General features: G+C 40.8%; 2 protein-coding genes across 4 annotated transcripts; one reads left to right on the forward strand and one right to left on the reverse strand.

The window, feature by feature from the left end:
- Window positions 1-2,245: 2,245 nt before the first annotated feature.
- Window positions 2,246-6,040, reverse strand: LOC118220044 (CB1 cannabinoid receptor-interacting protein 1-like). Of its 3 annotated transcripts, none has more exons than XM_035403634.1 (3): window positions 5,446-6,040; window positions 4,447-4,519; window positions 2,246-3,031 (listed from the first exon to the last, which is right to left on the reverse strand). In XM_035403634.1, the coding sequence occupies exons 1-3, from the start codon at window positions 5,622-5,624 to the stop codon at window positions 2,867-2,869; spliced, it is 417 nt and encodes a 138-aa protein (XP_035259525.1). In that variant the 5' UTR covers window positions 5,625-6,040; the 3' UTR covers window positions 2,246-2,866. The 3 variants fall into 3 exon arrangements, with proteins under 3 accessions (XP_035259525.1, XP_035259524.1, XP_035259523.1); XM_035403633.1 differs by having other exon boundaries at window positions 4,459-4,591; XM_035403632.1 differs by having other exon boundaries at window positions 4,447-4,591.
- Window positions 6,041-9,794: 3,754 nt separating this feature from the next.
- Window positions 9,795-16,010, forward strand: LOC118220897 (pleckstrin-like). Its single transcript, XM_035405331.1, has 9 exons — window positions 9,795-9,922; window positions 11,754-11,909; window positions 12,217-12,398; window positions 12,804-12,895; window positions 13,135-13,319; window positions 14,070-14,174; window positions 14,655-14,738; window positions 15,024-15,096; window positions 15,305-16,010. The coding sequence occupies exons 1-9, from the start codon at window positions 9,881-9,883 to the stop codon at window positions 15,442-15,444; spliced, it is 1,059 nt and encodes a 352-aa protein (XP_035261222.1). The 5' UTR covers window positions 9,795-9,880; the 3' UTR covers window positions 15,445-16,010.
- Window positions 16,011-16,060: the final 50 nt, after the last annotated feature.

Raw genomic sequence — 16,060 nt, forward strand, 5'->3', positions numbered from 1 at the left:
TCTCTCTCTCGCTTTATTTTTTCAGTGTGCTCATGCATACCGATGAATGCAACGGCATACATTCAATACAATTTAAATACGTTATCTTCAAGCCGCAGCTTGAAGGTTACCCTCTGTCAACTTTGGAATTAGTCATGTCATTAATTAAAATCAGCGTGGTTGAACGTGCAGCCTGAGATATAAGTTTACTGGTAGCACACGACACGTAGGCTAGTGGACATCCTTAAGATTGCGTCTTAATGGGATGAGGTGCCAATAATATTCATGTGATACCTCATAACAAGAAGGCTAAAGCTAACGCAGGATTGTGTAACATGTGTGCTGACATTGTAATAGGCCATTAAATCATATGGTATACAGTAGAGTTATGAAAATTGCAGTTAAGATGTTTGAAGATTAAAATTTCCCCAAATAACTGTTTACATGGGGAAAAGCAACCAGATTTATTCGGCAAAAATATTATTCCGGTTGGTTGAATGAGTGCAAAATGGCTTGGATTTGAAAACTAACAATTTGAGGGTAATGGTAAAAAAACTTGTTTATTCTTTCTGGAATGTAGAAATGAGACATTATTTATTAACCCAAAATTGATTTGGCCTAAAAGATATAATTCAAACAAATAACTTCTTAGTATTGTTTTATGATTTCTGTTATTAGTTATGTACATTTGTTGTACCATATCTGTAATTTATGTAATACTTGGATATTAAAAATACATCATCACTCCAGTTATGCATTTATGGCCTATAAAATACACAAATATTCCACAATAGTCCTCTGTTTTTATCCAGTTGAGTAAGTATAGGTATTTCATGTCTGGCCTTGATACTCAGACTTTGAAATGATTGTTGTACTTACTCGTGTGTCAGAGGTAAATGTGCATGCCAAATTTGAAGCCTGGAGAAAATTGGTTTGGAAAATAACAGAAAGAGAACAAATATTCCCTGCTTATCAAGATGACAAAACTGTCATCCCATTGGTGTGTTTAAGTCTGGAGCTATTTAGACAGTCTAAAAATATAATGTAAGAAAGTCATTCTTAAGCACTGCTGCTTCAAATCCTGGATTTTCGGCTCACTAGAGGCTTTTAGTTCACTCCGTAAACCCATTACTAGCTGTGCTGTGGTTCTTTCATCTACTATATCTGTGATCTTCAGTGCTGGTCCTGGGCCAGGCCACAGGGCATGCTGGTTTTTGTTGTCACTCAGCACTTAATTGATCGATTAAAGTGGTCGATTGCGCAGTTAACCAACCTCACCCGGGTTTCTTGGGTCTGAATTGGTTGCTAATATTTAGGCGAAACTGATCAATGAAGTGCTGAGTAACAACAAAAAACCAGCAGACCCTACAGCCCAGCCAGGAACAGGAATGAAAATCACTGTACTGTATAACCGATGGCTTGTCGTTATACATGCTGTACTGAACTGGGCCGGTCGAGAAAGGAAGTGGGGCAACCAATCCTCATGATACAGTGTATGAGGTACAGGACGTACCACAGAAATTCCCTGTTCTTCCGTACATAATGTGAAGCGGAGAGGAGAGGAATTGGTCTGCTTTCACGTACTAAACAAAATACTGAACAAAATGAGGAATTCAAAATAGAAAATAGACTTGCCTGAGATTAATACAAAACTGATGGGATAATCAATTAGTGTTTCAGTATTACTGTAATAATAAATATAATAATAATAATAATAATGATACAGTTCTATATTAGTAAATAATATAGCGTGTTTTAAAATTAAGCCGAGTAACAAGAAAGGCACACGGGCACAAAACAGGAAAATTAATAAAAACGTTAAATTCGGCGCAGGCAGGGTGTGGATGTGACGTAAAATAAGGCCGGGGTGTTAGAACAAAAGTGCCCCTGCTGACACTAGCCTCATTTAGCCAGGAATTTCGTCATAAAGTTATGAAGCCGAAACTGCTTGTAGCCGCTGCAATGGAAAACTGCCTGTCCTGCAGGAAGATGGCACAAAGTACTCTTTAAGTACAAATGTATTACGGTGGCTAAAAGCTGAAACCGCATTCCCCACCTGGGGTTTATCCCCTCCCCCAGGGGGCAGGGCGTCTCAGTGCTTTTTACCCACTTTTTCCTGGATAAAAAATGAGTCACAGCAGTATTTTTTTTTTTTGTCAATTTCTGTATTTTTCTTTTATAAATTTCAAAAGGCAATCAGATATTTAATAACCAAGCTATTTTAATCCAAATGTATTGCTCAATCCCCCCCCCCCCCCCACCCTTTTTTTAAACTGGTATTTTCATAACAGATAATCTTACAAAACCAAACACTTAAACATAACATCACAATAGTTTTAAGTAGACAAAATTGCAACATAAATGTGTAAACATACCTAATTAATCTTTATCAATATATAATGCCAAAAATAACTGAAAACAGCAAAGAACAAGGAAGCAGCACATAAGGGGGTAATACTGCATTTGCCTATAGTAAAAAAAGACAATACAATGGTATCATATTGCTCTATGAAAAATCTTTATACCATTTTAAAGATGTGATCCCGCTTGTACTGTTCAGAGGTAGGTCAACATAAACTAACACACACAACATGAAATCCCCACAAATACTAAAATATGTCATGAATGAATCAAATGAATCACACTACGCACTCGCAAAACACCTGACACCGTACATTACGCCAGCAGGCCTACGTGAAACACTCCAACAATGGGGACTACGTTCTAAGGTAAGGGTGGAAAAGGGCAAAATAGATTTGATACGCATGCCTGTGGCAAGGCGCGATACGGCCGACTTCTGAAGAGTCATGTGATATGGTCAGTGATGCATTTCAGCGTTTCGGCTGCAGTAAACGGTGATTTTTTAAATTTATTGCGAGGGGGCCTCTCAGACGAACAATTCCTTGTTGATCCACATCAGGCTCCGCGTTTCATTGGGCTTGCACTCGTACTCGATGCTGGCGAAGCTGTTCCCCCATTGGCAGTGCTCCCTCTTGTGGTAGTTGTAATATTTCACCTGCCACACAGTCTCAAAGAGCCCGGCTGTAGTGAACTGATCAAAAAAATTGAAAAAAAAAAAACATTTCATTAAAAAAATAAAAGAGAGATAAAAACAAACAAAAAGAAAAGAGACCAACATCAGCAAAAGCCCTCCCATTTGTGTTACAGTGAGTTAATATACCTCAAAAAGTAAAAATTTAAGTAAACAATTAAAAAATATAAAAAGGATATGTATTTATGTTGAGCATTTTACAAATATTTTATCGCAAAGTACATAAAAGCAAACCTAGGGTTACAGTGACAGGGAAAGACTGCCAAGGTGGACAAATCTGAAACTTTGGGAGGGAAGGGAAAATAATTCCTTTACAATATTTTGATTGCCGGTTAAAGCATTAATTCATTCAGCACTATACATTTCAAGGCTTATTTTAAAAGCATATGGTAAAAAAAAAAAAACGTCCCCTATCCACTGGTCCTCATCCTCAACCCCTTTCCTTAACATTTTACACATGTGACCTTGCTGCATATTGACTTTCACATTATCTTTGGTTTTGCATTTCCGTACTCCCTTATTTGCATACTGCAGTGCTTTCCTAGACATAATGTATAGCATGCTTATGAAGCATATGCAAAAGGCTGGGAGGTGGACACAGACATAATGTATAGCATGCTTATGAAGCATATGCAAAAGGCTGGGAGGTGGACACAGACATAAGATGTTAACTCTGCCCCAAGTTTGTCTAAATTAGTTTAAATCTCAGTATTCCGATTAACGTCTGATCCAAAGCAAGTTTCGGGTACTCCTTTGATCTGCAGGCTTGTGATCAGAGATGTGTGATGCAGTGCGGCCTACCTTCCAAGGGTTTGAGTAAAGCGATAATTGTGGATCCACAAGATTGTAGTACCGTACATTAAGCTTGAATACACATGCTTGTAAAATATTCTTTAAAAGCAATTATAGATCGGTGTCACAGACATGCACAGACAGTTTTGTTTGTAGAAACTACTGCATGAGCTCCATTATAATGATGAAGGAACATATTTCAAAGAATCCCATGAAGAAGTCAATCTATATTTAACTACTGAGTTGATAATCAGAAATGCAATGCTTCAACTGATGCATGCAGCATGTCCAGGTGTAACAAGGTGAAACAACCTTTTTGTTTGTTCATTTGTTTTTGTAAAATTTGACAGCTGAAATGTAAGTGTGCTGTGCTTTTGTGCCATCTTGAAAAATGTGAGTTTAGAGAAGTTTCTTGTTTAAATAAACTGTACTCTGTCCTGGCTGAATGCATGTAAATAAATTACATCTTTACCGCAGGTAAAGGCACCTAATACATAAATTCTAAATATGAAACAGGGCAGCCAGATTAGGGGTGATGACTTTTAAAGTTCACAATGGCAATAAATTGAATTAGAGAGAATGACTACACAGATTTAGAGAGTTAATGTATCAACGCCCGTTACCTGGATACTGACTTGAACAGGTTGCCTCTCCCCGCTTTTGGTGTGCACAACTCCCTCTGTGTCATACTGTCCGCTGTAAACCACAGAATGGGGGTCTTTGGACTGCTGTTCCAAAGGGAAGCTCGCGCCACCTACGCTCATCGTACTGTGAATTACATTTCAAATGACATATTGGTCAGATGTGACGTTATCGCAGTGCTTAACTAAGCAAAGAAAATATGAAATATGACAAACTCGTTCTGGTCTGTAAAATAAATACTTCTAAAAGATCGTCTTTGTATTGCTGCCTGGTTGTTTTCTTAATTGTAAAAGAGGTCATTGCGGCAGTTTTAAACCTCCTTTCTTCCATGACAGAAATGGCAGCAGATTTATCAACGGCGCAGGATCAGAGAAGCAGAGTCAGGACAATCTGGCAGGTCCGTCTGTCAACCAACCTCTCACTCTCTATAATTTAGTTCAAAACATTCCCAACCGCACAAATAACAGACATTTCCGGCCAAGTTCGCATAAACCGAATCCAAAATACGTGTACTCAATAAGTTCGACTTTGTTCCAAATTCTGTAAGCTTAGCCTGATAACAATCTTTACCTCCATAATCATAGACTTATATCGTTTCGCCTGAAGTACGGTATTAGGCAAGACGAAAAGGTAAATAGGCCAAGCCTGTCTTTAAATTCGCTTGTATTTCACAACAATTGTCGATAACACACATTTTTCGATCGGCTATTCTGAAATTATAGAGAGAAAATCTATGTAGGCGACAGCAATCGGTCTCCTAAACTTTTTATACAATATCTGTTGTTATGTCAGTTGTCAGGCATATCAAGGCTACTTCAAAAATGTGCGCCTTTATTGGATATGAGTGAATTAAATCCACAGGTAAATAAATAATGCAATATATACAACGGGTAAAAAAGGCGCTTATAGCTCGATGTGGTCATTTTGACTAGTTGTCATCTTCAGTTCGCGATGGGTTATGTGCAAGGCAACCTACTTACGTAGCCTCCATAGCCCCTGGTTTGACGACAACTTCAATTTTGTACTTTGATCCCGTCAGCAGTTTGATCGTCCTGTTCTGACCGAACCTCGACCCGTCCACTTTGAAAAATACCGGGCCGTTGCTGGGTTGGATTTTCAAAGAAATTCCGATTTTTATCAATTGTGGAACGTCGCCCATTATTCATTGAAGATAAAGTCTCGGCGTCGACCGTTTCCCCCCTTTTTCGAAGTGACAGCGATATGATGGAGTCAGCGAGAGTGAATTTCTAACAATAATAACAATAGGAAGGACGTGACGTGCCTCCGCCAGATAAAACTTGAAAAACACATCGCAGACGAAGTCACAGCAAAAATTGCACGTCCCTGCCCACAAATCCCTCACGGATACGGAGATAATCCTCTCATGCTCGTCTGTCACAATCTACTATCTACAGACATAAAACGACAAAGACATGAAGGGCTGAAGTACTAATCCACGTGCAAGCGATATTATAGCGTGCAAGCGATTGGTTTAAAAAATAGAATATGATTTGAGAAGCATCGCGTTGTGTTGCCTAGGCTGCCTTGGCTTATATTTGTACCCGTATGCACTGATCAGATTTTCCGGCGGTGACAGAGCCTGTATCCAAATATAGTCGTAAAACAAATTGACACCTTAGCCTACATAACTTCCGTTTATTATGTTTAAAATATGTAAACATCCTGTGTAATATAATACACGGTTTGAGTACGCATGCTTTCTTAGGTGACCTAATTAGGTGTGAGCACAGTGACCTCGTAAATTCCCCGGCGTTTAAAGTCTCTGTCCAAAGTGCTGAAGTTCAGTATAGGCCACCTGTACGAAACCTAAAAGTTCTATTTCGATTTTTTTTCTACTTACACATTATTTTCTAATTACACATCACACAGGCACCGATAGAAGGGATGGGGGGAGAGCAAGGACCAGAAGAAATCCCCAAGATTCAACTTTACACATAAAATCAGTGGCTTGGAAATGTGTCATTTGGAAGAACGAACTATAGGCCTACACTATGGATGTTGTATATATCATGGTATGTAGGCCAGGATAGTACAACTTGAACCAACGGTTTAATTAGTTCTATCTAAAATTATTTACTCTGAGAGTATGATTTGTAGGCTACAATGAGTAAATGGCTACTATGAAATGCTGGCTACATTGCTGGGTTAAAGAAAACGCCACTGCAACGGCAGGAGGCGCTAAAGCTGCTAAACGTTGAAACTCGTCTTCCACTCAAAAAGAAAATAAAACTTTGTGCTTATCTTGCTGCTATTCTGTAGTTATAGTATTACAATTAGTGATGCTCTCTTACTTGTTGTTACTTATTTATTACTTTTCGCTTTTCTTTAGTTTTTTTATTTTACATATGTATACACATTCTTTTCTTATATTCACTCTTTTCTATATATTCATTTTATTTTATTTATCTTATGTTTTATACCTACAAAATGACATGCGCCTAGTCAAAAGCATTTCATCAGAACCTTAGCAGTGGCTTCACATGCAGGTATGCATACCTGAGGATGATTTGCAACAAGCCCAGGTGTTGTTAGTTCCATCTACTGAATTCTCAGAAACACGCAACCGACTGCACCTTTTGGTGAAAGGTGCTCACAGACATTCCCTCTGGGTAGGGTTGTGTGCTTATAAAACTGTCCATTTCCACATCCAAGATATTTGAATCTTATGTTTTGTGCCCCTCACTGTAAAATTCTGGTATTTTCATGTCTGTGCATTACACAGAGAGCACAGAGTCCAGTGTGACTGACTACTAGGATGTTTTGATGGTATGAAACCCAGCTAAACTGGTTTTATTTATTTATTTATTATTTTTTTTTTTTTTCAGTTGGCTCAACAGTGCCAATATTCCAGCAGCAGAGGGTGCTGTATCAGCAGTTAAAGGAGTGTGTTTCATATTTAACACAGAAAAAGATCAAATTGAAGACCTGATCTAGAATGAAACATGGTTAATCTTCAGTATCTGTATTTGTATTTTGGTTAGTTATATGTGTTCATTTATGTGTGTTAAACCAGGGTTCTCAAACTCCAGTCCTGGAGGGCCACAGACTCTGGTGTTTTTTTGTGATTTCTTTTCAGTTAGGACCCAATTTAGGTTTTGTACCTGAAGTGCCTGCAGTGTTTCTGAAGTGCCTGTACTGTGACTCTTTATCCAATCAGTTACTTAAATGAAGCTCTTGGGTGAAGGAACACATCAAAAACCAGCAGACATAGCGTCCTTCCTGAATTTGAGTGAGAGAACAACTGCTAAACTGGATACATTCAAACCTAATTTTAAGTGATAATGAAAGTTGTACAAAAAGCAACAACCTGTACTCCTACATTGGTAAGTATTTTGCTTTCCTCGCCGTGATTCACCTCCTTACCTTATTTCAAAGGAATCTACTACCTAGTTCTAATGTGACTTGCAGAGAAAGGAGATATGTCACACTGAATGCCTTCAAGGGCGATTGATTGGGACCGTAGTGAACTAAGTCCAAAAATTCTTCTATTATTAATTATTTGCAAAAAAAATATTTTCACACCTTGTTTGTGTTCGGCGAGGTGCAGACAACCCGACCTGAAAGTGAAACTAAAATAGAAAGGTTTTTAATAGCTAATGTTTCGACAGTAACTGCCTTTGTCAGGGCTTTGAAGTCGGCTTGCTGCTGAAACGTTTACTGTTAAAAACTGCACGGGAGGCGGGGGGGGAAAGTGTGCGACCTTTCTTTTTTAACATGAATTATTCGCAAACATGGACCTGAGCTGTGCGTAACGGGACGTGAAAACAAGAACAGAAAACAAAAATCACTATTCTGGGGAAGCCTTCTGTACTGCTGCCGTACTGTAGTGTAAATCAAGGAAAGCCCCCGGCTTCTCTTACAGAAGTTTATCTCACACTCCCAGCCTTACTTGGTTTTAGGAGGATTTCAACATCTTTCAAACGGGCGACCGCGTATTCCCTCCCTCTGGGTCTTTCCTCATAGCGTATTGGTAATGCTCATTGCAGGTGGCCCACGCTGTTTCAACGGCAGTCTCATTTGTCAGACTCGTATTCTCGCGTAGCTATCGTCGAAGTTGACGCTTTGATGTGCAGCAGGCCAAATTATTTGTCAAATGAATTGTGTTTGTTAACCATATTGCACTCTGAAATTGGAAGGCAATTCACAAGACTGCTATATTCTGTTTTCCAATCAACTGCTTTCAGCATCTGTCATAGTAATTAATTGACAGCACATAGATAGAATTTGACAAACATAGTGAAACACAGGACAAAAACGTATCCTGTACCAGTCAAACCATTTTTTTGTTGTTGTGATTATGCAAAAATACACTTTCTCAAACATGTAACTGAAAGGCATAGGCATCATGTCATGTTACAGTGAATTAAAGCCATCAGCCAATGTCAACATCATACCGATAATGAGAAATAATGTGCTTTGCTTAATTACCAAACAATCCTCTTTAAGTTAATCTATATATAGATGAACATAGTAAAAAGTGTCTCTAGCTTTCTTCCTGGCTCTGCGTTGCTGTAGGATCTCATTGCTTTGAATTTTGACATTTCAGTCCTTTGCATAATCGTCCATTCAGGGCAAAGAGCCAGATAAGTCCTAGCAGTGTTTCATGGTCCCTCCCTCACCCCCAGGCACACGTGCACACACACACACACTCACATGCACACACACACGTACACAAACATACACACACACATGCACACTCACATTCACACACACACGTACACACACACACACACACTCACACGCACACACGTACACACACACACTCTCATGTCCACACACACACACACACGCATGCATGCATGCAAACAAACACACACATAACCTACACACATGCAAAAACTAGCAAACAAGATACAATCCTGTTTTTCCTGTCCACTTGAAAACAACTTGGAATTCGAATCCATACACACACACACACACACACACACACTATATCATTAGACAGATATTTACAGACAGTGTGTTGGATTTTATAGGCCCACATGTTACTTTAGTTATTGGGAAAGTAGGAAGGTCAAGGACAGTCTATACTGCAGAACCATGTACTCATATTTGAAAAACCTGCAGTATCAAGTTCCAAATGCAAATGTATGAGGCCTCATAATGTTGTTATTATTATTGCATTTTTACATTTGTATATTGTTTTTTCAGAAACAGAAAGGGAGAGAAGGAGAACAGCTCTTGCAGGACTAGGGCCTCACAGTGTGGTGGTTTTTCTCTGTATTAAACATGAATAAAAAAAATTCTCTAAACTGTGTTAACAGCTCTAATAGAGGAACTGTCTGCAGCAGGAAGTGAGAGGCGGAGAGAGGGGTGGGGTGCGTCCAGCTAAAGGGCTTGGTTTGTCAGAGTCCTCCATCTGGAGCAGCTGTCTCTCCTGGAACTCACACACTCATGGAGCCTCAGCAGATAAGAGCGGGGTACCTGGTTAAAAAGGTAGGATGGAAAATGTAGTTTCGGCAGCCTAACACTTTCACGCACACAGCACACAAAATCCTGAAGTGAAAGTAATTCAGCGGCTGGTTAATTTGCATCTGGTCTAAAAATATATATATTTTCAAATGACATAAAACAGAGTTTTAGTTAAAGGTGGGATTTTGCATTTTGTTATACAGGCATGTTTCCATATTGGTGGAAAAAGTAAACCAGAAGGAAGAACCAAAGGGAGAGTTAAAGAGAGTTATGCATGAACTGAGTGGAAGGAATTTTGCGCAGGCAGTGAACGTGTTATTCAGGATAGATGATGCTTCAGTGAAAGTGAATGACCTTCTGTGGTATTTTCTGTGCTGAACTTAAGCCACAAGCTGCTGTCTTTTCACAATAGCACACCCAATTTTACCAGTGGTTCCCTACCTCGGTCCTGGCAGTCCCCGTGTGTATGCTGGTTTTTGTTCCAAGCGCAGCTGCAATCCCATAATTTTAACAAGCTGTTAATTTTTTCTTAATTAGGTGCTTTTCATGTTGAGATGGATCATTTTGCCATCGTAAGCCACATTATGTCAAAATTATCTATACATGCCATTCTGTGTCTGTACCTCTTTCTCTTGTGAGGCATTAGCACACATGCTATGAGTACTGAATGTTCCTTGAATGCATTTGGAATGTGAAAAATGGAGGTAATTGTAAGACTTCTGGGCATTCAAAGTCCATTCCACTCATTTTAGATCTGCCAATAAATCCATCAGACAACTTTGCCGGAGGACAAACTTTCATATATATATATATATATATATATATACATACACTCGCCAGACACTTCATTAGGTGACAGGAGTGACATCCGGTGTGGTCTTCTGCTGCTGTAGCCCATCTGCTTCAAGGTTTGATGTGGTGTACCTTCAGAGATGCTCTTCTGCATACCTCGGTTGTAACGAGTGGTTATTTGGGTTCCTGTTGCCTTTCTATCAGCTCGAACCAGCCTGGCCATTCTCCCCTGACCTCTGCCATCAACAAGGCATTTTCGCCCAGAGAACTGCGCTCACTGGATATTTTCTCTTTTTCGGACCATTCTCTGTAAACCCTAGAGATGGTTGTGTGTGAAAATCCCAGTAGGTCAGCAGTTTCTGAAATACTCGAACCAGCCCATCTGCCACCAACAACCATGCCTCGTTCAAAGTCACTTAAATCATCTTTCTTCCCCATTCTGATGCTTGGTTTGAACTTCAGCAGATCGTCTTGACCATGTCTACATGCTTAAATGCATTGAGTTGCTGCCACGTGATTGGCTGATTAGATATTTGCGTTAACGGGTGCAGTTTGCAGTTGAACAGGTGTACCTAATGAAGTGGCCGATGAGTATATATATATATGTGTGTGTGTGTGTGTGTGTGTGTGTGTAGAGGGATCTCAGATATACAGGATCTCTGATCTCTGTAGTTGCACAACATGCGCATGATATGAAGTAATGTCGCAGGTCTTGATATTCGGGGTTGTGACATGGCCTAGCGAAATCAAACTGGCACTTTTTGCATCAAAAGGAGCATAACATATGCTCGTGATCAGTCTTTTTAAATGATGAACTTCTCTGTGGCATTGTGGGAACTGTAGTTCAATACAGCTTCAATACTGGAGGACATTTTGAGGACAGCTAATGGATGATGTTGTGTCACAAAACAAATTCATCACACCTTCTATCCTGCACCACCCTGACACATCACACAGCGACAGGCGTGGATCGAGATGCTGTACATTCATGACCTTTTAAGCTCGCGAGCGTCACTAGAGTTCCTGTTTTGACCCCCTCATTTCCTGTTCCTTTTTTGCGCAGCGTAACCTGCTGAACTCATGGAAGGTGGTGTGGGTGGTGCTCTCGGACGACGCGGTGGAGTTCTACAAAAAGATGACCGACAGCAGTCCCAAGGGAATGATCCCACTGAAGGGAGCCACGCTGACCAGCCCTTGCCAGGATTTCGGCAAAAAGATGGTAAAGACATTTCCCAGAAATTCCAGGCCCATGGTATTCCTATGAAATTCAGGCCCATGGAATTTCCATGAGATTCATGCCTTCTGAAAGCTGGCAGCAACCCCTCATCTATTTGCGGCGACACACTGTGTCCTGGGTGCCACTCAGTCCCCCCCTCCTCCCCCCCCCCCCTTCCCCCCAGTCACAATACCCCCCTCCCCCCCCGGCTCACCTGGGACACCCATGATTGGTATTCTGGCACCGCCACTGCCCTGCTCCCAGTGTTAAACACGCTGTGCTCGGTCTCTCTCCCCCGTGTGTGTCGCAGCTGGTCTTTAAGGTCACCACAGAGCGCCACCAGGCCCATTTCTTTCAGGCCAGTCACCTGGAGGACAGGGAGGTCTGGACCCGGGACATCAAGCGGGCCCTCGCCTGTCTGGACAGGGGCATGAAATTCACCAGGAAGTCCACGCGACGGTCCATTCGACTGCCCGACACTGTCAACATGAGGTGACGTTCCGCGCGACGGCCTGCTCGCTAGAATCATACATGAGCCACAGACTCTTAAGACGCACCAGATATTCAGCTCTGTTGTTCTTAACATCAGTGATTCAGCCACTTTGTAGTTGAAGCTGAAAAATTCCAATTTGATTGAGGAGTTCAGGGGCGTAACCAGCTACAATCTACCAGTGTGCCACTGGACATTCCGTACTGTGACGTAGCCATGGAAACTCTTGTTCTTAGCCAACACCTGATGTAGATAAGATAAATAAAGCACAGCTGGAAGCTGTTCCCAAACTGAGTGTAAAATGGAGGAGACAACAGTAAGACTTCTCACCAACACTGATATTTCTTCCTCATTATTTTCTGTTTATCCGCTGCCAAACCCGTGTTTGTTTTTCTATCGCAACTCAGTGAGATGTACAACGCAATGAGAAATAAAGACTCGGGCTTGAAAGAGATGACCGTTGAGCAGGAGAAAAAAACCTTCAATCAGTGCTTCACAGGTATGAACAACTCACCACGCAAAGATAAATAAATACACAGAACCCTACCAACCATCATGTTTTTTTCTCCTCATGCTATTACAATATGTAGTTTAATCTGGCTTTTACTCAACTAAGACAATTACAAATTCTTTGTTGGACAACCACTGATTTCGATGCAGCCGGTAGGCCAGGGTTTTTTGCTGTAGGATCTGATTGGTTGAGCACTACCTCTTCCCCCTCCCTCGCCCCCTGGGCAGGAACTATGGTGATCGACTGGCTGGTGTCAGCGGAGAGAGCGAGGAACAGACAGGAAGCGATGATGCTGGCCATCGGGCTGCTGAACGAAGGCTTCCTCCAGCCGGCCAATGAGATGTCCAAGAGCGCGGCCGAGTCCAAAACTGAATCCACCCTCCTGGACCAGCCAGACGCAATCTATTACTTTGTGAGTCGCGCCCAGTGTGAAGAAACTGTGCGAGCAGCCAGCAAACGGCAGTCCAATATTAGACTGCGGACTCTGTGAGACAGGGTTTTAATAGCAATCGGACAACAGGGGTAATAGTTTACGAATATGTTTGTATATGTCGCATTAAGAATTATTTATTTCATTTCTAATCTGTCTCATATAATACTTGTCACCCAGATATAGTCTTTCCTTTCCCTAGTTCTAAAGAGTCTGAGGATTTATTGGAGGCAGCACTTTGGGTGAAATTAAAACAAGACGCGCTACCGTTCAGCTACAGTATGTCTTAAATACTGTGATTACGGCTTCAGAAGCACTGAGGAAACTATCGATTTGTCACTAATTGCACAGTGTGCTCCAGTACAGATGGCACCTCCATCCACTTAAGTGGAGCCAAAGCCAAACTGCATCATCTCTTCAAATGAACTTTCGAAGATGCAGACAAAAATATTAGATTTATGACGGATGAAATATGAGACACAAATTATTATTCCAAGGGTGACACAACGTTCAAAATGATATCTTTTGGGCAGAATTTCCCATTACACTTTACGCTTGAGAGAGAATGGCATAAAAAAGCTGAGAGGGAGGTCAGAATACAGAGCGATTACAAGACCAGGTTTGAAGGCCATTTCCTCCTCTGGTCTGTCAGCAGTAGGATTCAATGGGGTGCAACTGGTCACGCACTGTATAACAAATTCGGCGACGTTGACGCCTTTCGGCATCTTCTAGGCGGACAGCGGCTTTTACTCCGAGGGCAACTCCAGCGACGAGGACGTGCTGCGGAACGAGGAGTTCAGGGGGCTCATCGTGAAGCAGGGGTGCCTGCTGAAACAGGTGAGACTCCGCCCATTTTCCCCAAAGCTACAATTTAGCAGGATGGCGCGAGTTATTAGCCTTATCAGTTCATTCAGCGTTGAATGAACTGATAAAGTACACATCCCCATACTGTGTGCACATAAACTGTGTTGGAGCAGAATTAGCACTCTAACTAACAATTTATATTTTACCGTGTGTGAGGCCAAGGACTGAGCACAGTGTAACAGGCAAGGGCAAACTGTTTGTATAGTACACAGTGTCACACCATTGTGAAATGAGCTTTCTTTTAATATGTAGCATGCCACTTACAATAATGACCTTTATTGAAAACAGTTGAGGCACGATGGTATTCTTCTGATCTCTAGATTCATAAAGCATGCCTCTAATTTTAGGCTTGTAGAAAATGAGGAAATTAAACTATTTAGTGTGCTCTTTTTTGTGTCCGATAACCGAATCAAAGCTCAAAGTGTGTCCATGGCAACTGGCTTTGTCTTTTAGGGCCACAGAAGAAAAAATTGGAAGGTGCGCAAATTTACCCTAAGAGATGACCCTGCGTACATGCACTACTATGATCCCACAAAGGTATGGCCTCCTGGTGTCCTGGGACTTCTTTTTTCACCTGTGAGATTCGAATTCAGCCTATGCATTCTTACAGACAGAGTTCGTCATTACAGCTTTTTATAGTGGGTGGTTCAACTTCCTGTCTGTGCACAGGAAGACATTAATCAGAGGGGTGTGTGTCTTATCTGAGAAGAAGAAAGGAAGGGCTGGTGCTCATGTAACTAAAGACAGCAGGAAACCAACTTAAAGACAGATACATGGTTGAGATGCTCTTCTGTTCTTTATTCTTTCTGTTCCTCCAATCAGGATGCAGAAGAGCCTCTGGGCTCCATCCACCTGCGAGGATCAGTGGTCACAGCTCTGGAGTATGTGCCCGATGGTTAGTTTCGGAAATTTGTATCAAACTACCACTTAACTAAACACAATTTGGGAAAATATTTTAAGACTGTGATTAAGATCGAGTTCAAATCCAAAAACATTTTTATAAATGAGGCCCTTTGTGCAGTATAACAACGGAAGAATCCCAGAGTATTATGTTCTAGCATTGCAACATTTTTCTTCAGACAACTTTCTCTGTATCTTTTCAGCCAAAAAACATGATGTGGATGGAAATCTCTTTGAAATCATCACATCAGACGAGACCCACTATTTCCTACAAGCCACGACAGAAAAAGAACGCAAAGACTGGATTCAAGCCATTCAAGAGGTCTCCAGGACAGGGAAATGAAGATGAATAACAAGCCTACTCACGAACACACTCCTGAATGCATTATCTATTTCATGAAATAACATTTTTTTTTTTTAAATGGAGACTTTAAATGTATAATTAGGAGAAAGGTACAGTGCCCTCCAAAAGTGTGGCACAACCGAAAATGAGGGTACAAAAACAGATATTTCTGCAAAATGTTAAAACTCAATATATGTATGTAAATAGCATGGAAGTATATAGCAAAAATAACTAATTTCACTCCACTGTTCCCATACTTTTGGAGGGCACTGTATTTATAAAGACTGATGACATGCGGCTTCCTAATAATATGGTTAATATTTACATTGTACAACTTGACTGCCGTGACATTTTTGTGTGACGTCACATTATTGAATTATCGATTAAGTGAAATATGAACGTTTGACATCATGTTTCCACAGGGAGGTGAATGCTTATAGCATCACCTGTTCTTTTCTTTAATTTGTTTCTTTTTTTTTTGAGAATCATGAATGCCATTAAAAATGGCCTATGCCTGAATGTATCTGCATTTGCAACTAAATAAAGGTGAAAAAGCTGAAAATACACTTGCCATGTTGATCATTCCTCCGAGTGTGGACTTCTTTCCACTTTTATA

Source organism: Anguilla anguilla, chromosome 2 (genome assembly GCF_013347855.1).
Source record: "Anguilla anguilla isolate fAngAng1 chromosome 2, fAngAng1.pri, whole genome shotgun sequence".
In the NCBI taxonomy this organism is placed as follows: domain Eukaryota; kingdom Metazoa; phylum Chordata; class Actinopteri; order Anguilliformes; family Anguillidae; genus Anguilla; species Anguilla anguilla.